General features: G+C 38.6%; 1 protein-coding gene across 9 annotated transcripts in view; it reads left to right on the top strand.

Moving 5' to 3' along the window:
* The window catches only part of INPP4B (inositol polyphosphate-4-phosphatase type II B), a 476,089-nt gene that overhangs the window by 204,341 nt on the left and 245,024 nt on the right, over positions 1-26,724 (top strand). For all 9 annotated transcript variants that reach the window (XM_048847033.2, XM_048847031.2, XM_048847032.2 and 6 more), the window contains 2 exons: positions 12,545-12,663; positions 14,760-14,876. In XM_048847033.2, the coding sequence (XP_048702990.2) occupies positions 12,545-12,663; positions 14,760-14,876 (236 nt within the window). The remainder of the gene's footprint in view (positions 1-12,544; positions 12,664-14,759; positions 14,877-26,724) is intronic.

Raw genomic sequence — 26,724 nt, 5'->3', positions numbered from 1 at the left:
CTACGTGGAGGTCTGAATTCATACCCATTCAGATCAATACATCCTTTGCTATTAACTTCATTAGGAGGAGATGCATCCTAGGTAAACTGTCTCAAAACCTGGAAGTAAATCCCTGTACAAGGAAATAAATGAAAGACTTTTTTTATCCTTAGCTAATTAATTTAATTGTTCTAGTGAGTTCAGGTCAATTAAATATTATTTCAGTGATTCTTTTGAAAAGAAAAAGGGCCATTGTTTAGTTACATATGATAACAAACACTATAGTAATGAAGCAATTTTAAGCATGGTCAGTATTCCAGCATGAACAGCGTTTTCTTTGACCTTTTAAGGGACTTCAGCTGGAAATGACATTCCACGAAGGTTACCAGCATCAAACTATGTTGTTTATGTGTCACATTAAAGCTCAGTGTCTTTTGGTCTGTGAAAGGTGATTAGTGTCTCTCTCTTTTTGATCAGTTTTAAAATGTCAGCTACAACAATACATGAGATGACAATTTAGAACAATACCCTTTCTGACAGCTTCATTAGTTTTGAGGAGATGAACAGATTGTTGACCTAGAAGGTCCTGAAAGTTCAAGAATATAAACTATTTTAAACAGGGTTATTTCAAAATTACCTTTACACAGTTTTGCTAGAGCTATCAGCAGGGCACCACCAGTACGCCATTTGTCATGCAATAAGTGTTGGTTCTTGCTTAATCCTCTGGCTGGTCTTTGTAGCCAGAGAGTTCTGCCACTTGAGAGGTACTCCCTCAGTTAAAGAGGATAGGGGATATAGCTCACTTCTTAAGGATGTTTGGAATATGGGTCCTGCAGAGTGAATTACTGGTGTTGCACAAAAAATGTTCCAGTAAAGTGAGTGGATCCGCTAGAGCTCTTACCCCACCACTCTTTGATTGCACCTTTCCTAAAACTCTTTATTTTACCTTTCTGGGATCTCTGTAGTTGGTGTTAATGACGCATAGTCTTTCCATTCCCTCTCATAGTCTGATCCCCTCTTTCTCCTAATGAAGAGATTAAACTTTGTTACCTCTTGCAGCTCCTGTGCTATTACATTTCTATTTTTTTTAATATCCAAAATGGCTTAATCTCTAACAGCAGCTCTTACTTCAATCGCTCATTTAGCTGTTGATCCAGAACACCCATCTCTCTGATAAGTGTTCCAGGTGGGCTCTGTTCTCCTTTAACCATCATCTACATGCAGATTACTCAGCAGTTTCCTATCAAGTGTGTGCTGGTTAGGAAATGTAATTATCAAATGGCTAAAAGTGATTGACCTGGATTGCAGAATTCCATTTTCTCTCTTGATTAAAAGTATATCTTTCTCTAATTTTCTCTGACCTGGAGGTGTTCTCCATTCTACCCTGCTTTAGGCATGTCAAAGAGCTCTTTTAGCAAAGGAGTGAGCTCTGGCACAGTGGCAGCACTGATATTTTACTTTCCTCAGAGCTTGGTTTCGGCATCTACACTTGGTCCTGTTTTTAGATCTACAACTCATTTATCTTTGATGTTTTCATGGCTCCTAACACAGCTGGTCCCTAATCCTGATTGGGGGCCTGCGGGTGTCACTTCAGTACAAATAATAAATAGATATTAAATAAATAATAATAATACCCTCTTTGAAAGTAATCTGACCTTTTCTGATTACTTCACACACAAAGGAGAGGAGTGGAGAGGAGGCTAACTGTAATGTTAAAGTTTTCCCCCATTAATTTATCTTGGAAAATCTTTCAAGTATTGTTTGTGGAACTGATCAAAACTGAGTCAGTTGGTTTACCCTTTGTCAAGCTCTGATTCGTGTAAATTAAAAGGAGTACTTGTGGCACCATAGAGACTAACCAATTTATTTGAGCATGAGCTTTCGTGAGCCACAGCTCTGATGAAGTGAGCTGTGGCTCACGAAAGCTCATGCTCAAATAAATTGGTTAGTCTCTAAGGTGCCACAAGTACTCCTTTTCTTTTTGCGAATACAGACTAACACGGCTGTTCCTCTGAAACGTGTAAATTAAAGCTTATAAGAAAAGAAACATGAATCTCTTCAGTCAGATTGATCTTAAAGGGTTTTTGGGTATATGCTCGAATGTCAGCATTTGTTATAATAATTTAGTTGGTCCAGTGTTGGTCTGCCTTTTCATTTTTAGATGCTATTTTAATATATTACCAGCATCTCATCAGGGTTTAGCTGATTGCCATATCTGGGGTCGGGAAGGAATTTTCCTTCAGGGCAGATTGGAAGAGGCCCTGGAGATTTTTTGCCTTCATCTGTAGCATAGGGCACGGGTCACTTGCTGGAGGATTCTCTGCTCCTTGAAGTCTTTAAACCACGATTTGAGGACTTCAATAGCTCAGACATAGGTGAGAGGTTTCTCTCAGGAGTGGGTGGGTGAGCTTCTGTGGCCTGCGTTGTGCAGGAGGTCAGACTAGATGATCATAATGGTCCCTTCTGATCTTAATATCTATGAATCATCACGTCTTTGTCCCCTCTCTGACACTTGCTACAGTTGCTACATACAGGGTACAAAGAGGTCTGTAAGAGTGTACAGCAATCTGCAACGTCATTGCCAAAATATTTATTAGGAAGCTGCTAAAGAGCAATCTTAATTGTGATTAGCTCTTAGGTGCATGACTTCCTCATTGTAGTCACCTTTGTAATACTATTGTTGTAATTTTTAACAACATCTATATTGTAGTAGCACCTATAGGCCAACCAGGTCTGAGCCCACTGTGTGAGGTGCTGTACAAACGTACAGTCCCTATGCTGAAGAGCTCACAATCTAAAAGATATCAAATAGAACATCTCATCTTCCTGAAGAAAGGTGCCTGTGCCTTCCAAAGGAAAATAATTTAATATACTACTTAGGTTATGTATTGTTTATTTCTGGTTGCTTTATTTTGGGAAAGAATTTACTTTCTTTGGCAAACCTAAAATATATGATGATGGTGTGTGTGTGTGATGACACAGACATGGGGACGAGGGAAGAGAAGAACTTCGTATAAACTATTTCTTTCCTTATTAGAGAATTGCTCTCAAGAAATAATTTTCTTTCCATCCAAGAAATTCAGACTAGTGGCTTCCTCAGAACTTCTTTCAACAGTGGTTATCTTGTTATAATTTATTGTGCATTCATAGTGAAGTGAAATACCACCTCCTTAGTTGATTGCTACCAGAATATAAGTGTTTTTGCAGAAGAATGATGCTATTGTTCCAAAGTTGGATATTGTGGACAGTGCACCCAGCTTAAAAGTTTCCAGCCTGGAAATCAGTTGGAGCTCTTATTTTAATATACAGTTTATTTCCTCTTTTGGCAGTGGTGGTCAACCTCCTTTCATTTCTTGCTTTCAGACTAAATGATTGTGCCTTTAAGAACCAGTAGAATACTTTATATTTGGAGAACCTAAAATAAATGACCACAGAAGCCTGTGGTATAAAAAGCAATGAAGTAAAAGGTGAAAGTTTACTGTGAGTGTCCTATCTGCTTTTTCTCTCCTTTTCATTTAACACTAGATCCTGCAATCACTCTGTTTTAAATGTAATGGCAAATCTGTGAACAGCATTCTTGTGAGATTGGGCCTTCATTACAGTAATCCTGTGATGATTGCTGGAGATATATTAAAAAAAAAAGTGAAGGGGCAATGATACCTTAACTTCTGCTTTCTCTTACTCTAGTAGAGTGGTTTTCAACATTTTTTCATTTGTGGACCCCTAAAAAATTTCAAATGAGGGAAGTGGACTCCTTTGGAAATCTTAGACATAGTTTGTGGACCCCTAGGGATCTGCAGACGGCATGTTGAAAACAACTGCTATATTATGAGATCACTAAAGCTGGGGCAGTCAATAGGTGGACTGCAGGCCAAATCCAGACTGCCAGATGCTTTTGAATGGATCTTGAAATCTTTTTTTAACTTATTATCATTATTGCTATTTTTTTAAATTATTTTCTCTGAAATCTGGACCTTGAGTGTACCTTAACCAAGAAATTTGGCCCCTGAGGGAAAAAAAAATTACTTCTGCACTAAAGTATCAACATGTGCCAAATCAATTACAACTTTGGAATATCTGTGTGTAAATCCATTTTTATGTTAATGTATACAGTGATTTCATAAGCCTGTAATCACTTTACATAATCTTTCTCCTCTCCCAGTTGTTCTTCCCAGTGAAATGAATCCCCTCCAGGGCAGAACAGGAGTGTCATTATCAGTGATGCCAGCCACTTTACAGTGTAGGGACAGGAAGTGAAGATAATTAAAAAAATCTAAACCTACCACTTAAGTTCTGCTTTACTATCACTATTTAAGTCATGATCTAGCCCTTTATAGATTTCCTCATGCTGATACACACGTTCTCTTCAGGTGCCCAACAGGAGTGTGGAGGTATTTTCTTTATAAGAATGAAATTATTGTTTTGTTTATTTTATTTTGTATACAGAACATATGGCTCTACTAAAGCGATTAGCATAAACACACACCAGTAGTTTTCTAAGTGGACTGAATTTAGAGCATTTATCTAGTGCGCCATATTCTGTGTTTTACAGTTTGAAGTGACAGCCTTGTTTTGAGCAAAATTATGGCCTAACTTACATCAGCATGTTAGAGAGCATAAGAGGATAAGCGGCACACCTGCAGGTAGGAAGTAGACTTGTGTACACACTGTGCACAGAAGGAATTGCGCATTGTGCTCAGTACTGCAGAGGCTGAACAGCAGGCCAATGACAGAGCCAGATGCAATATGCAAATAGAGTCAGAGATCCATGCCAGAAGGGTCTGGTCATATAAATGACATCTCCTCTCCCAAAAAACAAAACAAAAACAAAACAAAAAGCAGCAGAACATGCAGCATCAGCATGTACTAGATGGTGCAGCACCCCAGTTGTAAACTGCACTGGCTGAACAGCTGGAGCAAGTCACTGTGCATGCAGCATTGCAGCTGGAACACAATGGCCAGAGAGGGGTGCCTCAGTCACTGGACCCCAGATATTCCCTTGCTACTAACACAGCTTAGCACCATAAATAAGCATGGCTTCCAAGATTGAACTGTGTGGCACACTGCTCAACCCAAGATTCCAATGTAGCAGCAGTATCAGGCAACAGTAAGAAGTAGTGTAGCGCTTGGCAAGTCACAATACTAAATATGTCTGTGTTAATTCCTCTGAGCTAGGGAAGACCTGCCTCCTCCTTACACATGTGGTGCATACTGCTGAGCTACAATGTAGGCAGGGGCCTCCATGGCTGTTGGTGACAGCTGCAATGTTAGATTATGGTCTTGCCCTTTTATTCATGGTATTTTTTCAGATAGCAGAAATCTAGCATTTGGAAATGGAATAGTTTGTGATCTGATCAAGTTTTAGGCACCCACTATTGCCCATAACAGATGAAAAGACGTTACAAAATATAATTTTCTGAAGTATTGCAAATGCCAACCAAAGTGAGCAGTGAGTGTTCTGGGATAAAAATTTTGTGGTATTGAGAATGGTAATTTGAACTGACTTTGTTTCTTTTCCCATGTAAAAGTGTATGGAACAGCAGGCATCACATCTCTCTCACGCTCATTCCCCCCTTCCCTTCACCACAAATTTATAGCATTTCTCCAAAGCAGCCTTTGTTTTCTGGCATATGCTTGCCTGGCTTTAATGTTAGACTCTACAGTGATACTTAACTGTTTCTTAAGATTGTAAGGTTTATATTAGTTCCAAAGTTCTATGAATGATGGTGACTTTCTGATTAACATACCAGCTTACTACTTAAGGTGATCATAGTTTAAAACATTGTTTCTCCACTGCACAAATCACAAGGATTGCTCTTAATGTCCCCAAGCCAAACTGATACAACCCCACTTTCTGCTACTTTTTTACATGAACTATAGATGGGGGCCGTGCTCCCACTGCTAACTACAGGCATCACCCTTTAAAATGGTAGCTGTTTTATATACTATGCATTTCTGCTGAACTAGGTTACTGTAGTATCCAGTTGTGACTGGCAGGAAGAAGCCATGTATGTCTGTATTCTCTCTCTCTCTCTCTCACACACACACACACGTGTGCGCGCGCACTCTCACACACTTACTTCCTCCCAGAGGGATAGGGGCAGCTGTATGGTGCCTGTTACTCAAAGAGAAAAAAGTGTATCTGATTGGGTGGATGGTCCAGCTGCACAGGGTATGTCTTCACTGTAGAGTTTACCCAGGTCAAGCGAAGCGCAGCTGTGAACATCTACACTGTCAAGTCATACTCATGTAGCTGCGACCACACTGGCACTGGATTAACCCAGGCTAGGAGTCCCGGTGGCGTATCGCAGGGTTCTTAGTGCTGCACGAAGCTGCGTTGTTCTGTGAATTGTTCTCCCAGAAAACACTGTGAAACATGTCTGTCCTTCCCAGGCCCTGTGCAGAGGGGTACTTAGCCCACCAACACCATAAGTAAAGCACTTCTGGTTCTTCTGATTCCGCACTTCTGTCCATGTCCTCAATTTCAGCTGGTATCAAGGCATTGATCCAGCTCAGGAAAGTGACCTGTTCCAGCTGTTAGCACTGTTAGTGCAATGCCTGTTTCCACAATTGGCAGCAGAGAGAGGGCATGAGACACGGTATAAGGCATTTTGGCAGTCGTTTGTCACCCTACTTGGTGAGGAGATCATACCAGCCACATGCAGACATGGCAGAGTGGAGACAGCTGACTAGTAGATCTGGAATAAGGCCAAGTGAAGAGTAGTGGGACTACATCATCATGCAGAACTGGGATGACCAGCAATAGCTCCAGAACTGCCTCATGAGGAAGGCCACCTTCATGAAGTGGTATGAGGAGCTTTCCCTGACCCTTCAGTACGAGGACATGCAGATGTGGGGAGGATATACAAATCCAGAAACTGGTTGCTATTACCATCTGGAAGCTGGCTACCCCAGACTGCTACCGGATCTTGGCTAACCAGTTCGGTATTGGCAAGCAAACACTTGGTGCTGTGGTGATGGAGGCTTGTGAGGCAATTATTGCTGTGGTTTACCCACAGGTGGTAGACGTGTCTGCTCCTCCCCCAGGGAGATACCAGAAGGGTACTACTTGCTCATTATTCAAGCCTTTGTCCCAGCCGTGGCAGGAGGTTCACGAACACCAACATGGGACGCACTAGCAATTGCATGATGCCAGGTGCTCAGAAGGCTTGGCATTTATCTGTTTGGACAAAAGAGAATTTATTTCCTCCAGACAACACAGATATCAATGAGGTATCTGTACCCGCTGATATTTTAGGAGACCCAGCCTATCTTCTGCTGTCCTGACTCAGAAAGCCCTCCTCTGGTGTGAGAGCATTTAGCCTGCTGAGCAGTTGCTGGATGATGGAGGAGTGTACGTTTGGCCAACTGAAGGCACGATTGTGTTGTATAGTAGCCCATTTGGATGCCAGTGTGGGTAGGCTATGCATTGCACAACATGTGGGAGGAAAAAGGGGAGATCTTTCACTAGGAGCGGGTTGAAGAAAATGTTGGTTTTACAGGCCTGGTACAGGCAGCCCAAAAATGCCCCTCTGATCACTGGGGCCAGGACAGCAAGAGAAGTAAGGAATGCCTTGTGTGCCCACAACCTTGCGTTGTATGGGGGAAATGAAAGGGAAAGTGAGGGTTTATCCGTGTATCTATTGTTATGATGAGACTTTATTAACAGCTTTGGTTTAAATATCCTGCCTCTTTGTTTTCTAAGCACTCACACGCAGAACAATATGTTAGTGCAGTATAGTGAACAGTATAATATTGAGTGATGACAGAGCTCAAGAGTCTAACGCATGGTAATCTAGAAGTATACATGCATCTTGAAAGAGACAATGCGGAATAGTGCTACTGCTTGGAGCACGCCAGCAGAATACCAGAGAATTGATTGACAAAGAAAAGCATTTCTTTTGTTTATTTAGTTTATACTGCATATTGTGGAAGGATAATTTTACAGTGTTAGTGGAATAGAAATTGTTAGTCATGGAAACAAAACAACATTTTATGTACTCCCTCTGTATTTTTATTTCTTTGAAAATGAAGTTTAAATGTTGAAGAATAAAATCAGTGAAATGTGTGTTTGATGGCAGTTTGTACTGTAAACCAGTTTCATATATGGACCACAATATTTTGTAAAATGTATAGACATATTTTAGAGCAATGCCTCTTTTCAGCCATTCATCACCCCCCTGCCCCCTTCACATCAGTCACTTTGAACATCCCTGGGTATCTTTTACACATAGCGTACATGCATTTTTTCTTGGCTTAATATGTATCAGACCATTTTCTCTGTATATGTCTTAGGTGTTTTTTTTTTTTTAATTCCTAATGAACTTTCTTCATTAAGCTATCATTGTGCATGGGTGGACTTAGCAGAAATGGGGCCATTGTGGGGATGAATGACTCAGGCTTTTGAATGATGAGTCAATGGTCACATGAATAGATTCATATACTTTTGACATGCAATTCCAGGCTGCTGCTTCTCAGTTCACTAAGTTTTCCGTCATTTCCAGAATTAAGTATAGGGTAGTGTTGAAAAGTAATCTAAACCTCTGCCTGTGTGTGTGCATGTGTGGCTGGCCTTGGGCATCAAGGATAAGGGGGAACTATGTTGTATGTCCCCTCCCACGTTGTATGTTACACATCTGGTTAAGAATACACTCCTACAGGACATGTCAGGGTTGTTTTATACAAACTATTTTCTATAGAATATTTCAGTTCTATTAAATGGCTGCATTTATGCATACATTTGCATTCTATGCAGTAGAATGTTAGTTTCCTGAACCATACTGTATTTTTGTATATCAAAAGAATGTTAAAGAATCTTGGAGAAAGCAGCCACAAGATATTGGATTTCCCAGGGATAGAGCCAATACAACAATTTTAAGGGCAAGAAAGCAGTGGACATCTGTGGAATTTTCCATATTGTAAACAGGATGAAGTGAGCTTTTCCCAGTCTCTTGTTTTGACTCCACAAAGTTTCACAACATGCCTTCTGAGAGGTGTTTTTTGTTTGTTTGTTTTTTTAAACCTTTTAACCAGACCATTTGTGTGGGTGATTGGGTGATATGCTAAGGTTCAAAGTGATACATTTGAATGAGATCCCAAGCTTCTAGTATTAGACAAGGCATAGGTTAGTGCCATCAGTGAGATCTTCATGGGATAGCAGATCTCAAGAGAAGTCCTCTATAGAGTTCTTTGGCAATGATCTGGGCAGGCACTCACCTCAGTGGTATGGCCTTAGGATAGCGAATGGTGTAACTGACCACCACTGGGGTGAATTGGTGTCCCCTAAGAGTCCAATAACGTTTATCTCTATGTGCTCAAAGGGCACTAGGGGAATCCCGAAATTTCCTTTTGCTGCCACATGTTGGCATTCTGATCAGGAGGCGCAGAAACTGATTGTCTTGTGAACCCCAAGACAATAAGATTTGGCTTGTGCATGTTACTACGTGTTGTCTCTTTCTAGGTAGTCTGAACAAGACAGAGCATGAGCTATGGCAGGATCTCTGGTTGGATATCTGTTGGTGCTGAGAGCTGGTGGTATACTAGCTTGTCTGCAGTCTGACTCTACCTAACAGAGCAAATGCCTTTGTTTCAAAGTGGGGAAATTGCAAAATTTGGGACTTCCAGGTGATGGACCCATTATAGTTAGCTGTGGATAGACCTCTTTTTCATGTTGTTACTACATCAGATCATAAGATCCTGACGAGTTCTGAGGTGAGGTTTGGTAAAGATGTAACACCATGGCTAGTTTCAGCATTCTTGGGGGATTTCACAAACTGACCTGAAAATAAAACTGCGTACTTTCCTCTCTGACTTTTCTGGGATCAAGAATGGGTGTCGTAAATTTTGAGGGAGTCTTGTCAAGGGTAAAATTTTCAACCGTGCCTAAGTGACTTAGGTACTTAAGAGCCCCAAATCCACTAACTTACAATGAGACTTAGGCACTTTTGAAAATGTTACCTCAAATCTTCAATCACTATTTCCCAGCCTTGCTATCATCTGGTTCAGCCCCATCAGTGTTTGAAACCATCCTAACGATGATCCAAGGTACCTTGCTAGCAATCTCAATCCCAACCTTCACTGCTTTGATCAGGATGCTCGTAGAGATAAGACTACATGGACACAAGTGATCTGCACAGGATCTGTACCAGGTTGGTGTTTTGGGCACAGCCAGAGTCTAACTCAGACATGAGTTACTTCTGAGACTACCAAATCTTCACTGGGTCTACATAGACTTGATGTTATCCTTTTTTTTTCCCCCCTGCCCAACTGGTCAGCTCACAAAAGCCTCTGTCCACTATTCCATACAATCCCACAACTAAAACAGTTAGTCAAATGGATCTCTTTGGTCTCTGTAATCTGACAGTTACTTTTGTAATTGGCCAGTGGAAGGTTCCCTAGTAGGACTCTGAAATTGCTCTGAGTATCTGTCTGTTTTCACCTGTCTCCTCTGATAGCCTAATGGTTTTTTCCCCCATCATCTCTGATGGCTCATCATATTTGTAGGGGACTGGACCCTCCTTTCAGGATTGGTATCTGGGTTGAAGTGACTTGTAAGTTCAAGTCAAAGCATGTTGTTCATTGCCTGGAATGCTTCTGACACAGTGCCAGCTTATGCTGATGACCCAGTCTTGCACATTCCCTGGAAGGATGTACAGGTATTTTCCTAGAACAGTAGATTCCCTGAGCTATTCACAGTCCGGTGTCACAGGATAGACTTGTCCTTTAGGGGTTGGGTGATGGCTTGAGATCAGGACCTTGCGAGGAATAATTGTGACTGGAATTTGCATTGCCAACTTCAGCTACTTCATACTCCTTGGCAGATTTGTTGTTCAGGGCCTTGTAAACTGCTTTACGTCATCCTTCAAGAAGGGTGCAATTCAGGTAGGCTGTGTCTATCTGGCCCACTGGGATGCGATAATCACTCTTTCAAACATAATAAAGTAGGCCTCCAAATCAGATAGGGTGGTGCTGGTAGTTATAGACATGTCAGTGAGTTGGGGATCTTTTAAAGCAGTGGCTCCAGAAATTGCTGCTGAGTAGCTCTTTGGCTCTGTTGCCATTACATCATCCATTTCATGAGGTGGTCTTCATGTAGAGAGGTTGTCCATATTCTTACTTTCAGTACTAAGATGTGGTAGGACCAGTGTTAGAGTGTCTAGCAATAGATTTCACTGGCAATCCAGATTTAAAAAGAAACCTCAAAATACTGTCTGGGGCTTACGTTTTATTATTTCCAGGTTCTGATTTAACCATAATACAAAAATGATGAAAGTTTCTGGCTGCTTTCCTTTTATGTTGTCTATAAGGCATTCCAAACACAATAAACTCCAAACACACAGCAGAAAAATACAAACCAAATTAGGTATGTGTTTGTTTCTTCAGAACTCCCCATCTTGCCTCCTTATCAAAGCCAGGTAGCTAGCTTGTTTGCCTGCTCTTTGAGTAACCCAGCTCATCTTTAAGGTGCTGAGCCTGAAGGTCAGAGGCATTTAAATAAGTTCCGAGCTGGCAGTAACTCCCTGAGATCAGCCCAAACCTTTGGTTGGAATTAACTTCTGCCTGGCTTGGCAGGGTTTCTAGGGTACCGCTGTGGGGACTGAAAAATCTATAAATCCCATTACACCCCACATTGTAGGAACTTTTTGTAACTGAAGAGAGCTGGATGGGCTCCATTCAGCTCTGGAGCCAATTCATGTCCCCAATGGCAATGGTGGTTGCTGCAGAGCAGCTCAGCTGTGCTCCTGCTCCTCACCACTGAAGGAAGTGAGAGGCACTGCTTTTGCAGCCCTTTCTGCTCTTTCTATTAGAAGACATGAGAGACTGAGTCTGGAAAGTAAACTCACTCACTTGCATGGCTATGTGAAGCACTAACTGCGTATTTGTCAGCCCAGACTGAAAGCTCATTATTAATTAAAAACTGAATTCCTCCATATTTATCCAGTAAAATGAGTTTTAATAATGATGTGTTATAGCCAGAGTGCAATTAGTCTTCCCATTTATATCTGTCAGTCACTGACAGAACAGTTGATTTTTGTTGTTGCTTTTAAAAATGTAGATTTTTGCCCTGTGATTAATACTAATCAAGAAACTGATAATGTGGTGTTAGAACATCTAAACCAGTGTAATCAGTGACAAATTTTAATTGGTTTAGAATTTTCCAGAAACAGTGAAATACCATAAAGTTTGTCAGACAAAAGATGACCTAGTAAGGCTGCCTGAGAGAGATTTCATGGCAAATAAGCTGATTTTTTAACTTTGAAGTTATCCCCTGTCACAGAGTTTGCCTGTGCGTGCGCATGTGTTCGTATAAAAGAGCTGATGAGCCTCTGGCAGGGAAGTCCTGCAGGAGCTGCAGATGTGCTTAGTAGAAATGAAATCTCAGTTCAGCTCTGCAGCATGTGACTTCCTATTTCTGTAAACTATTTCCAAGGGACTTCCTCTGCTAAATCAGCTCAAGTCTTTCAGAGATTTAATCCAGAGCTGTAGTTTAGTCTGCTTTGTCCCATGTCAGAGTTTTCTCTGATTTGTTTTTAGAGATTTTTTTTTTCTCTTGTGCCATTTCCAGCCTGCAAGGATCTAGTGGCTACTGCCCGTGATCGGAAGCTGAATACATTTGTACAGATCTCAGTAGTACATCCAGCAGAACAGACTTTGACAAGATATTCAAGCACTGAAATTGTGGAGGTGAGCTTCCTTTTATTACATTACCATTCATTACTAAATTTCATATTATTTCCTTAGAAAGTAAATGAACAGCTGAAACAAGTTAGTGCATGGTCTTTAGTAGGCAAGCTATGCTGTAGCTATTAGCAAAGCATACCTGAGAATGTTCTGCAGTTCTTGGCATGTAACCAGGATAAACAGTCGGAAATGAACTTGCCTGTTCATGAAAGGTCTATTTTTCTAACAGGAGACATAAAGAATAGTCTGGCTCTTCAGACATAGCTTTAGAATGAGCTAGAGAATATTTACTCTCATTAAGAAACAAAGGTATGTAAAAATAAGCTAAAATATGAGTGCAAACATTTTAATCACAGAAGAAAGTACTACACATTATGTAATGTGTTATCTTTTCATTTTTGTTTTATTCTCCCCTCAATTGGAAACTTGACATTTTTGCAGGTTTTAAAAGTGTGTATTTGTTTTTTGATCGGAAAAGGAGAAGTATGTATAGATTTAATAATTTAATTTAATTTACGTTTTGTAGCAAAAGTTGCATGGTTGCTTTGCTAGCCCTTGTATTTTCCCCCTGAAATTTCATTTTCATAAACAGTAAAGTTTTTATTTACTATGATAATTACATAAGTGAAACTATGTAGCATAAACTTAACTTTTCATGTACAAAATATTGGAGAAGGTTATTAAAAGCAGGAAAGTGTTCCCCCAAATACAAATTCAAAATTACTTTAACAGATAAATATTTTGATAAATCTAAGTCATAGGAACGTTTCATAAGCACTTTGTGTGATCTTCTGATTCCAGCTGACTGCTAATTCAGTTGTCATGATTTGAACCGTCAGCCATCCTGAAACTGCATCACTCAAATAGCCTGCAACAGATCAGAATGGTTCAGTGCAGACTGTCTAGCTTGATGTACTGTTGTAGGTGGAATAAATGATTCAGACAGAAGTAGACTCATTTTCTATTATGAGTATGACCCAGATTCTGAACAGAGCTCTGAATTTGTCATGTTCACGCTCTGGGTGTCTGTGGTTAGGACACTTCCTTTTTAGTAGTTGGTGGATTTCGTTAAAAATGGAAGGTACACCAGACAAACGTTATGTGAGTTATGCTAAAAACTTCCTCTCAATTATTAGGAAATTTAAAGATATCTTTACAATAATTTTTAAAATACATTTAAAGTTTGTTTTAATAAAAAACTTTATATGTTTATGCCAAAGAAATGACAACAAGGGCTTCATATGGTATGTTTCAAAGTTTTCATATCTTAGAACTTACTATAATTGCCAGTGTAGCGCTATTGAAATTGTTAGAGCTAATCAGAAAACTACCAGTTTTATGGATTCCATCACACACCACTGTTGTATTATTTTTTAAAAGAAGATAATGTAATATCCAAAGTCTGTAGCCTAAAAATAATGTTTAGGGGATTGCATATTTTGTACTAGATATTTTGAACTAGATATTTAGCAACAGAAGGTCTACTTATATAGGTATAGAGTTATTTTATAAGTGAGTCTGAGGTAAGTGTGGAGTTGAGCGTGCAAAAATCAATGCTTACATTTTTAACATTAGAAGGTAATCATTGGTTAAGAAATTGAGTTAATTGTCAGCATGATGCTTAAGCTGATCAATTTTTAAAAAATTGTGATGATATTATTGTGAGACCTTTCTTTTGGGTGATTTAATCAACCAACATCTTCAGTTGTTTGCACAAATTATGTCTATGTCCACAGTAGTAACTGTTAGCCTCAAGGAAACGCTTTTATAAAACGTCTTACTTTAAAAATGAATTGTTTATCACTGAACATTAATAAGAGTACTGATGTATGGTGACAGGGCCACTTGAGGGCATTTGTCATCATTTGCTAGACTCTTGCATATCTCAAAAGAACCTCTTTTCAGTATGATTAAGTTTTTATGCCATTAAGTTTTATGTTGCTGACTTTTGTAGCATTTGGCAGTTCAGGTTTCTCTTTACTGTAGCAGATATATTTCTTTAGAACTCCATAGTTTCTGCACACTCGTCTATAATTACATACTTCACAGTACACAGCTGCTACCTTACTGAATCTGAGCTGTTTACTTGTGTAATACAGGGAACAAGAGACCCACTGTTTTTGACTGGTGTGGCATTCCCACCGGAATATCCTATCTATGAGGAGACTAAAATAAAACTAACAGTCTATGATGTCAAAGATAAATCTCAGGACACGGTAAGTATCTAGCTCCTTTTCTTTCATAAATATTATTCAGACTTTTTCTAATAATGTTTGCTTCCTCTCTCTCTCCCCCCCCTTTTAGTAACTTTGGAAACTGAAGACTATATATAGTGATTACTCAGAGTTGCTTTTGCTTTATTTCTAAAAATATACTTAAATATTTTTCATGATGGTTAGAAAAGTGGAGAGAAATTATTGACAGGAATGTTCCTCTTCTCCCCCCCCCCCCTTCAGATGGACCATGTACTGTTATTTAACTTGTTCTATAAAATTGTGTAGGTATTTCTGGGGAAGAAAATGTTACTATTATGTGCCTTTTTTATTGCTGGCAGAGAACATATGGAATAGGTTGAGATAAGACTGTAAATAATCTTTCCAGAAATATGTTACTGATCATGTAATACGAGTCATGTAAAACAATATTAAAGCCTGTTATTTGAGATTTAAGAAAGGTAATGGTTAATTGCATTTTGATTAAATGTTTTGCATATTGATATCTGTATCTCCCTCAGCACTACCGTTGTGATCAATAGTGAAGGGTACAAGACATACTGTATGACACAGGAAAATCTAAATTTAAACCCTATAGGACCAGATTGAGAAGCTCTAATGCAGTGAGTAGTTACTTGCAGGAATAGACTATTGAAATCAGTGGAACTGCTTATGTGAGTAATTAATCACTAATATGAGTAAGGGTTGTACAAGCTGATGTATAGTAACAACAGTACCCAAGCTCATTATCTAGAGTCTTCAGATAGAAAATAAAAATACAACTTAACTATATCCTGATGGTGCCACAGGAGTTACTCACATGAATGAAGTACTCATTTGCATAGGTGTTTCCTTAAAAAGAAAGGGAGTGATGTTTGTTGTTTGTATATATGTAAATTCAGTTAGGCCAGTGGAGAGCCAACAATGTATCTGGGAAGAGTTTTGGCCCCTAGAGATCTGTTTTCTTTTGAATGTGGGATGTATTTTAAGAATGGTGTTTGGAATTTTTTGTGTCTGTATAGATTTCCTGGATCAAGGTTCAGGGATAACAGGGTTCAAAAAAGAACTAGATAAGTGTATGAAGCATAGGTCCATCAATGGCTATTAGCCAGGATGGGCAGGGATGGTGTCCCTAGCCTCTGTTTGCCAGAAGCTTGGAATGGACAACAGGGGATGGATCACTTGATTATTACCTGTTCTATTCACTCCTTCTGAAGCACCTGGCATTGGCCCCTGTTGGAAGACAGGATACTGGGCTATATGGACCTTTGGTCTGTCCCAGTGTGGCCGTTCTTGTGTTCTAAAGTTATTTCTAATATATTAAAGATATTCAACTAATATAATGATTGATAAAATTGAAGTATTAATTTAACATAAAAACAGTTACAGGGTTTTTTTTTTACAGATTGGGCACAGAAATCTGGGCTTGTGATACAAGTTATGTTTAAAAAAAAATAGCTTGAGCTCCGGCTCCTCTTTCATTGCAGATTAAGCACTGCATAAAGGGGAATAAATGGTGTTCCTGCTCTTTCCCAATCATCCTCTCTGAAGACGTGGGTGAGAAGTGGACAGGGAGGGATGCGGATTGGGTGGTAAAGCCTTGACTATGCCTCCTCATCATCAGCGCACTAGACAGAGCAGCTGAGTCAATATGGTGGGTAGTAGTAATCTGCTGCTGGTATGGGCAGTATGATATGAGCAAGGGGATAGCCCTAAGGCACGGTGCTTTCCCTGCACTGCTCCTTGAGTGACACACCTATATGCTACCCCTTATGCAGGGCAGAGTGCACAATCTAGCCCGTATAATTAACATCACTTGATAACTTGTCCATATTTTTTGAAATGAGGCCATAGAATTCAGTACTTCTCTGTGCTGTGGAATTCTGCAGGATAGTTCAGAGAAATTCTTTCTCTTTCTTAAATTCCATAGACCATATGACATTCCTGTAGAACCACATTTCATTCCTACTAAATTGCTATTTTAAAAACTTTATATGTTACGAATATTTGTAGCAGTTGTAATGTACATTATTACAACTGGGGTTCAACATTACAAAAATTAAGTAAGTTGTGAGATGTATCATATCTGAATCCTCACATGTGGATCACCCACAATGTATCTTAAGGTCCCAGAATGACTGGAAACATACATACATGCTGGTAAATAAGCTAGAAAAAAAATTAGTGATTTGTCTGTACTGGCACAAAGCAGAGGTGATCATGTTTGCATCCATCAATGAACAAAGTTGATTTGGAAGAACAAAAACCAAAGCTGCTATCCTCCACCATCTTAGTTATTTTTTTATTGTTTCTCCTTTACTTCAGTTGAGGCTGAAATAGTTAAAATAAGATAAATTTGGCATGTATTAAAGTTTGTTGAGTGTTGGGATTTAACTGTCAGAGCTAAATGTATGGAAGAATTTTCATTTATTTTGCCCAACCCCCCATTCTATCAATGGATGTTGGCTCTCATTTTCGAACCTACTGGGTTCCTAGCATAATTCAAAAACTGTTGGTCAAATTTTGTTCACATAAGTAGTCACGCTGAAGACAGAGGGTACACCCATAGTGAGAATATCAGAATGTTTTGGCCCTAGGAGGGTGCTGTTATAGTTGCCCTTTTTGAACAGTTGACGCAAAAAGATCTGAGATTATCCCTGCAAAGTCTGTATTCCTGAATCAGAAAGCAGACAGTTAACTTCTCTCTGGCCTGCCATTTAACTTGCATATATATAACAAGTGCAATTTAATTATATTTAAGTACTGTGCAGCTGGTACCACATTTATTGTACTTGACGCGCTGGGTGTTCTAGCCACACTTTTTCACATTTTTTTTGTGCATCTGTCTATTACGTTGGCCACAATTGCATCTTGGCTGTGTGACATTTTCTATAATCATAACTTTTTAATATAATGAAACAGAACATTTATTATTTAAAAGGTGTAGGTTAGGAAGAATGTTTTGTTAATGAAGGTTTTCATACAAATGGAAATCTCAATAAAAATAAGGCTATTTCTACTTTACTTTGAAGATGTAGCTGGAATAAAGAAGTTAATTCAATGAGTTCAGGTTAACTCTGAAATTCAAAAGCTGTAATTTTAAATTTAACAAGTGAAGCCATGCATACAAGGCACTGGCTGCTGCCACATTCTGAAAAATGTACAGTGACATATGTTTCCACATCACAAAGATTTTCTTTCCATATTGCCATAAGCCAGTTTATTTATGTTTCACTGACTTAAGTCAGACTGCCTTTAAGATTTGATCGTTGAGTTTTGTCTTAATGTTTGGGTTCCAGCTGTTCTATAGATCATAGTACTAGAAAGGCATAATATGCAGCGTGTTAAATACTGGGATTTCCCTTTTAATATAGGCACACAATTCTTAACTTCAGCAAAGGTTTTTAAATGGATTTCAGGATAGCATGCCCATGTTTGCACAAGTTGGTCCAGCAAATTTTAATGCTGAAAGGGATTCCTTCTTTTCAGAAATACTATATAGCGCTAGTCAGATAATACTATCATATGCACAGCAGAGCTGCAGAAAATAGAAGGTGTGAAACAGATTAATGTAAATTACAGCTGGGAAGAGAGCATGTCTAGTTATTAGACTAAGAGTCAGGACTCCTACTCGTATCAAAATTAAAAATACTGTATTGATTCTGTAGTTACTGTCCCAAACACTACAGCTTACTACAGTGTGAGTGCACTGTTTTAGGCAATTATTGTAAAATACTGTATATAGTTTTTATAAGGGGGTTCTTCTGTTCCTAGCTCTGCTGCTGGCTTGCTTCACTGGTGTGATTTCATTTCCTCAAACTTTCCATCTGTGCAATGGGTGAAATCACATCTACTTACCTTGTTTTTAAAATTCTACAAGAGACTTGGAAGGAAAGTGTTATGGAGAATAAGTATGACATGTTATGGGGCCAGGCGATATCCTCCTGACCTGCATGGGGAGGGACCTTCAACACATGGATCTGAACTTCTCCCCATGAATGGGAGGCTAAGGAGCTTCTTCAGCATGGTGCTCCAGTCTCCGGCCTCTGCAGAGGTCTGTGTGCAGGAGGAGATAGAGAGAAGGAGGTCTGAGGCCGGAAGGGATGCCTCTCATCCCACCTCTGGTACTGCAGAAGTTACCTGGAAAAAGTAATACAAAGTCAAGGAACTTGGGGACTGCAATTCAACAGGTAGACCCTGACAGCATGTCTGAACTGGAGCCATACTTCTGGGGGCTCATTGGAAGCCAGTGTACACATGTATACTAGGCTTGGCCTTCTCGGGATCCAAAGGATCTACCCGCAATGGAGGAGATCCAATGGTGTTTACTCTGATCATTCAACAGGATGCTCTGGGAATCTCTGCAAGGAATTTTTGTGGAGAGTTCCAGGCCCAGAGAACGGGAGGAACAGAATATTCTAGCCCACAGTTGTCAATATTTATGTAGCCTTGTTTCCAAGTCCCATATACATTTATTTATAAAATGTATATGTGGTGAGGTCACCCTCTTCTCATTTTTAAAAAAACATTTGGAAGTATAAAATCGATGTAAAACTTAAAAGGAGGAACTTTATGTATTCTGGGATTAAATCTAAATGAACCTATGATTTTTGTGCAGAAATTAAATGCTGGCATGCTGAAATAACCCTTTTTGGATAGACTCAACAACTGGAATTAATGAGGGGCTTGTAAAATACAAACAGCCATCCTAAGGTTGCATTCCTAGAGCAATAAGAAACAGGAGGCATACAAGGCAAATAGGACATAGCACATTCCACCTGCCTTTGGTTTCTCATTTCTTTTATCTCAACATCTCTATTTATTATTAACAGCAACAAATAAAAATAAATCAAATTGTTAAACAACTTAAATGGAAACTGGGAAAAATATGTTTCTGATTGTAATACATGTTTTAAAAGGGCAGTATCAGCTTTTTTATTTTCTTGCCATTGCAAATATCCCTTTTAATAATGAATGGCATTGGGGTAATTGGAAATGAAGAACTTCTATGGTATAAGAGGCATTTTAAGATAAGTCAGTTTTGGAGCCAAATCCAAACTGATAGTGTTCCATGTTCCCTAGTGGGCTTTGATCTATATCACAAAACCACCACACACTTGGGCACAATTTGCTATCTCTGCTAAAGAGGCCCAAGGCTGGAATACCAGAGATGCTGCAGATCAGGATTTGAAATGCATTAGCAGAGATGTATGTGAAAGCTTGCACATCACCTGCCTGAACTATGCTTGCCTCTAGCAATTCCTGTTTGTTCCTCATTTTTGTGAACATCACATTCACAGAAAAGGTTTTTTTTAAACTGCAAGAAGTATTGAAGCTGGTGGGCACAAAAGTTTGTGTTCTTTTAAAGAAGAATATTAGTTTTTTTAAACAGCTTCATTTTAATTATCTGTAAAAGACTAAGGCAGATAAATCTCACGCTGAGGCTCCCAAAAGAGTGTAACACTCTCTCCTGGATCTTGTTTGGATTTGACCCAGTTCTACGCAGCTCTGTTCAAACAGGTCTAGACATTGCAGACATTTGGGAGATTGATATGCGTACTAATTAAAAACGGCATCATGAATTGCTGATACCTTACACTTATTTCTGAGTAAATTATAGGAAAGTCTTATAGAAATTGGCTAGAAATGTAAAAGGTAACCAGAAGGAGCTGACACGTGAGAAAATCATTATTGCTGTCTTCATAATTAAGTTTTTCAATCTGTAGTGATTATAGCTAAAATCAGAACCGTATTTACATGTTGGCCAATGACCTGATGTCAATGGGTTTGGATCAGAGTATTTCTATTGACTTCAGTGAACTTTGGATCAGGCCCCAAATGGGCCCAGGCCACGGGCAGTGATAATGAGGGACAACATCCATTGGTGAAAGGAGAAAAGGGTTAAAGAAATGGTTTTTCCTAAAGAAAATTCTATTTTTGTCTTTTGAACTCTTTTGATGGGAGTGTAATTATCTGGAGTTCAGTCCTTCAAGTTGCTGAGCTCCCTTGTTGATATGCTGAATGCTTCAAATTCCCAGTGATCATTGTGGCCCTCAGCTCCTTTGAAGGGTCAAGGCCTTGGATTGCGTCCAGTTCATTCTTGATATTTTGTATATTTGTCAAATCGCAACAGGTCCCTGAGGAGTTAAGACATACCACTTCTCTTTCAAAAATGGCCTCTCGTTTACAGAGAAAATGTGTTGCTAGTACCTTCTGTATTCACAGCCAAAGCATGTGTGTGAAACCAGAAAGAAGCAATGGCAGGTATCCAGTTAAATGCTACTTTTTGTTCTAGCATCATGTGTTATCTTTTATTCTTCAAAAGGGTATTTCCATTTTCCCCCAAAAAACCAATTCTAGACTAAAGGAAATAATTTTAACAATTTTCCTACTAAATATTTTGTTCCATTACTTTGAGATTTATGATCTGAATTCTTTAGCACCATGAAAGGTCAAATGTTGTTGTATTTATCTTCTCAAACATCTCCTGCTTTTACAAAAGGGCATCAATCCACAAAATATAGAGGCAAAAATAGAATTTATATGTTCAGAACTCAGCTCTTCAGTTAGAACAGCCAAAAATTTACAATCTAATATAAATTATTTTTAGACACAAATTTTGAAAGGATAAAGACAATCATATTTTGAATGGCTGGGAACAGTCTGGAATTCAGCTATTGCTTTTTTCTTATAAAAGGAAGAAGCTGGGACCATTTTGAACATGTAGGCTAGTTGTCTTCTAAAGTATTGGATTATAAATTTCTTAAGGTAGAAAACAGGATAAATTAAAACAAACTAGTATGCAGTTCTTTCCCCCACTATGTGTCTCTCAGAAATAATTACATTTTTTATAACCACAGATACATTTGCATCTGAAATTGTATACCAGTACTGTAAAGCTGGGTGAAGAGTTGTTAAAAATTCAAGCCAGCAAATGATAATTGTGGTATAATATAGGGTTTTCTCTTTCTGAGAAGAAGCATCCAGTAAACCGCTCTTGGCTGAAATCGTCTAAGCTTGCTCTGATTATGGAGCTGATCTGTTTGTTTTGTTTTCTGACTATGAATAGAATGGATCCTGGAAGCCAGAAGTGAAAAAAACTTTCACTTTTTAATGTGATGTTTTATGAACTGTTTGTGGAGGGTAAGACACAAGCACGCTGCGGTGATGACCATAAAGCAGTGGTCGGTGCAAAGAAGAACATGTCTATGGCCTGTATGCACAGTCTAATATATATGCATTTATTTCAGTTTTTATAGCATCTATCTGATGTAAATACTTAGGTAATTTTGAAAATATTATCTTAAGTGACTTAGGAACCTAACTCTCACTTTCAAAAGTGTCTGAGGACTTGTCTATATGTAAGTCCCGAGGAAGTTAGTGTAAAATACGTAGGGGTCAGAATTTAAAGTTCAGTAACTATTCAACATCAGTTTCCCATGCGGACACTCTTATTAAGGGCTTGTCTAGACAAACTGTTAGTGTGTGGCAAGGTGGGGTGTAAATCTACAGTGCACTTAGTGTCCATGTGGACCCTGATGGTGCACGCTAAATGTTCCCTAGTGCATACTGACTTACTCCTGTTTCAAAGTGGAGCAAATTAAAGAACGCAAGGGAACATTTAGTGCATAACAGCAGGTTCCACTTGGACATTTAGTGTGCGGCATGCTGGAATGCTGTAGATTTACACTGCAGCTTGCTGTGCACTAAGTATTCACCTAGACAAGCCCTGAGAGTGCCTTTATGCGGTTTAGATTAATCCACTTCCAAAGTCGCACTCTTAGTGCAGAGTAAGAGTATCCACTTGGGGATCTAATGCAGAATAACTAATCGGCACTACCTATTTCGCACTAGTTATTCCATGTTTTTTTCCCCCATGTAGATAAGTGCTTAGGAGTCTAAGCCTGACTGAAAATCAGTGGGACTTAGGGCTCCTAAGTTAATCAGGTGCTCTGGATAATTTACCTTTGGTGATTTTACAACATTAGAATGATCAAAACAATATTTTAAGTTAAAATATGTAAAGCTAGCTATTAACCCTAGCTATTAACAGCTCAATGTTGATAATAAGAGTAGCTCTCAGTCCAACCCAACTGTGTCTACCAATTTCTGCATTATATCCCCCAAATACATAGGAAAATTGCGGGTGAGATGTATGTAATGTTAGCTGTACATATATTTCATGTACTGGAGTAGGCTCCATTTTCAGGTGGCACATGCACAGTGACTAAGAAGTGATACATAGTTCAGTGAATAAAATGTGGGACAGTTGGGATCAAATGGCTTATAATTTAAATATAGAAGAGGTGGCATGTGTATCTTTATCTGTATAGGGGATACACAGTGAAAAGTCAATATTTAAATATCTATTAACATTCTCAAATGACAAATATGTATTTATAATCACACTTCTATCTTGAGGAAGTTTTTTTTTGCTGGGAATAGGCTAAATGTTGCTGATATCCTTGTCTTTCCTGGTCCATGAGAATTCCTATTAAACTGTATTTAATTATACCCTTTATGAACCTGGTTAGAGAAAGATGACATATTTATTAAAGCAATCCCTAACTCCAAAGTGCAGAAGCGTACAGTTGATCTAAGGGGGACAAATATTTCCCTACAGTGGATTTTTTTATTCAGATAACCATTGGTACAACCAGATGCTTGTGCTGAATTCATTTCAGGTGATATAAGGAGTCCAAAATACACGAAAGGTGGTTAAATATTAAAGTTACTAGAGGAAAGTTGTCATGAATAAATGTCTGATTTAGAGAGGAATTCCTCAACCCCCAGCAATCTCCCGGGCCACATGAAACTTGAAATGCCAAAAAATGCTAAATAAAATTTACTTTACTCAGGTATTAGCCATATTTTATTCTGTTTGAACAGAGGAAACAAAACAAAACATCAACATTTCATCCCTTCTGAGTTTGAAGGAATCCTCCAAATAGAATTAAATTATACTAGTTCATTATGCATTGCATAAGTGTGTTTATTTTTAGTCTTTTTTGGCATTTGTTTTATTGTGCCTTGGGACTTGTGCTTTTTCTACTGACTTTGGTTCATCACACTCCTAGTTTTCCATAGGGATCTCATAGTAGGCATATACAAGGATTTTTATGATGCTACTTATCTGTTGATATGTATTTCTGTAATGTACTGAATTACATTTAAATTTTGGGGTCCGATCTGCAGACTCACTTGTATGTCCCCCTCCGTCCCCACCACCAGGAAAAATGGTTTGAATAACTGGTCATTCAAAAGATTGGTGTTTGTAAAATCAAAGTTCTACTGCAGTGTTTATTGTAATATCCCTGTTGGGTCAATAAACTGCATTAGTGCAAAAACATGAGGCAAAACATTTTAGCTGTGCTTTTGGAGAGTTACAGACTTTTTTTTTTTTATTGTAGAAGACTGTTTGACCATAAAACATGTATTTGAGACTGTTCCTGTTGAAAGGCAAAACTTCTATTGACCTCAATGGAGCAAGACCATGCAGCATGACCGCAGAGGTATAGTTAGCCCAAAATCTAGCAAGCAAGGGGAAACTGGCAGTTCTAGTGAGCAAGTGCCTTCTGCAGAAAGGAGGTTTAAAAAAAAAAAAGGAACCTGTAGCATATTGAGTTGGCTTGACCTGTGGCATTATATCCTGTTAGGGCTGGATTTATCTTGTATTTCATGCACCTCATGGGATCCAGTTACGTGCAGCTGCCTACATTGCTCTGTGTTTTGGCTATACAATAACTCCTCGCTAAATATTGTGGTTATGTTCCTGAAAAATGGGACTTTAAGCTAAATGATGTTAAGTGAATCCAATTTCCCCATAAGAATTAATGTCCAGTAAGTGGATTAATTAATGTAATTAATGTAAATGGGAATTAATGTAAATGGGGGGGTTAGGTTCCAGGGAAATTTTTTTCACCAGACAAAAGACTATATTATATTTTATATAAAATATAATAGTCTTTTTTATATATATATATATATACACACACTCACTCTCTCTCTCTCTCTCTCTCTCTCCAAGTTTTAAACAAACAATTTAATACTGTATACAGCAATGATGATTGTGAAGCTTGGTTGAGGTGGTGAAGTCAGAGGGTGGAAGAAGGTGGGATATTTCCCAGGGAATGTCTTACTGCTAAATGATGAACTAGCTTGAGCTAACAGCTTTCATTGCTCAAATAGGAAGGTGCTGGTAGCATTGTATTTTCTGGAATGAGTCCTTAGTTTGGAACTAGCTTCTCTGATCGCTCACACAGATACAGAGATTGTTGACATTCAGACAATGTTGTAACATTTAATTATATTTCAGGTGTTAGCAAAGGGAGTAAGTTAATGAGATGTTTAGAGATGCGTTGGAAAGATGGAGGATTTAATTATCAATTTCAGTTCAATCTGTATGCTTTGTATGTGCTTTCTTAACTAAAACTGTACTAATGCACAGAGGATAGATTGAATGCCTTTTATAAAGCAAAATAAATACATTTTTGAAAGCAGCTTTTCATCTACAATGCATTATTCCATAAATTAACAATATATTGATGCTTTCTGCTAACAATTCATAGTGTACAGAAATATGAGCATACAAAAATTGAGGTCTGCTTTGAAAATCACGTCCTAACTCACTTGCCCAGGTCATGTAGCAAGGCTGCTGGAAATAGGACCCAGGTCTCCTACTTCCCAGTCCTACAATCCTCTACTGCCTCTCCAGTTAATGGTAGTGAGAATAACAGTATACTTAGCACTTGTATAGGCCCTTATATCTTCAGTGTGTGTTATAAATCCCAACACCTCTATGAACAGATGGCAGACAAAATAAATGACTTATCTAAGGCAACTGAAGAAGTCATTGTCAGAACAGGGATTAGAACCCACGAGTCTTATCAGATCAGATATTTTGCCTTGAATTTACAGTAAAACAGGCAATTCTAGCTTGAGTGCAGAAGGAGAGGTACAAAGAGAAGCATCAAGAACTGGAGTGATACAGCTCAGATAAAATGAACAAGACAGGTCTTTTCTCTTAAATTTCTGTATTAATCCAGAGTGGATTAATGATTATACCTTCTGTAGACCCACTGCCCGAGGCTGTGTTAGGTGCTGTGGAACTCCATTTGCTCCCATAGTTACTGCACTACAAATGTTGAATTCAATACTTTGTATAAAGCCTTGTGGGATACTTTAAGTGTGAAGGTGCCAGAAAAAAACAAATTCAATATCATTCTATACAAAACACTGAACCTGGGATGATTATGGTGATTGCTAATGTTCTGCACAATTTGCCGTGTGTTTCTCTTTTCTTTGCAGAAAGCAGACAGGGATATACCAATATTATTGATATGCACAATGTGCTGAATTGTGCAAATCATTTCTTTTCTTGCCTGTGACACTCTAAACAAATAATACTTAGCTATCCATACAATGGGGAATTACATTTTGCCCACCTAACACCAGTGTAGTAATTTCAGGTAATTGTACTGCACTTTATTTGTGGTTGCTCATTCATGTGATTTATATCTTGGCTAGTGCACATTCCTAATCAATGAGTCCGAGGAACTATGAAAGGCTGCCTATAACATTTTATTAGAGCCATTTAGCCTTTAATATTTCACCAAAAAATGTAAAGTTATCTCTCATTTGGGGGAGGGAGGAGAGGGATGACATTTTTTATTACTGTTGAATGTAATGTAATAATATTGTATAATTTGTATAATCAGGAAGCAAGGTCAGAGAAATCACACTGAGTAACTGGAAAAAATGGATTGCTTTTGTTAACATTAATATGGAGAAGACATCCATTATCAAATGTTTTAAGGATAACTTTTAAAATAAAAAAATATTCAGTAAATAA

Source organism: Caretta caretta, chromosome 4 (assembly GCF_965140235.1).
Source record: "Caretta caretta isolate rCarCar2 chromosome 4, rCarCar1.hap1, whole genome shotgun sequence".
Classification (NCBI taxonomy): Eukaryota; Metazoa; Chordata; order Testudines; family Cheloniidae; genus Caretta; species Caretta caretta.
Note: the sequence above shows the minus strand (reverse complement) of the source record. Positions and strands in the feature narration are given on the sequence as shown.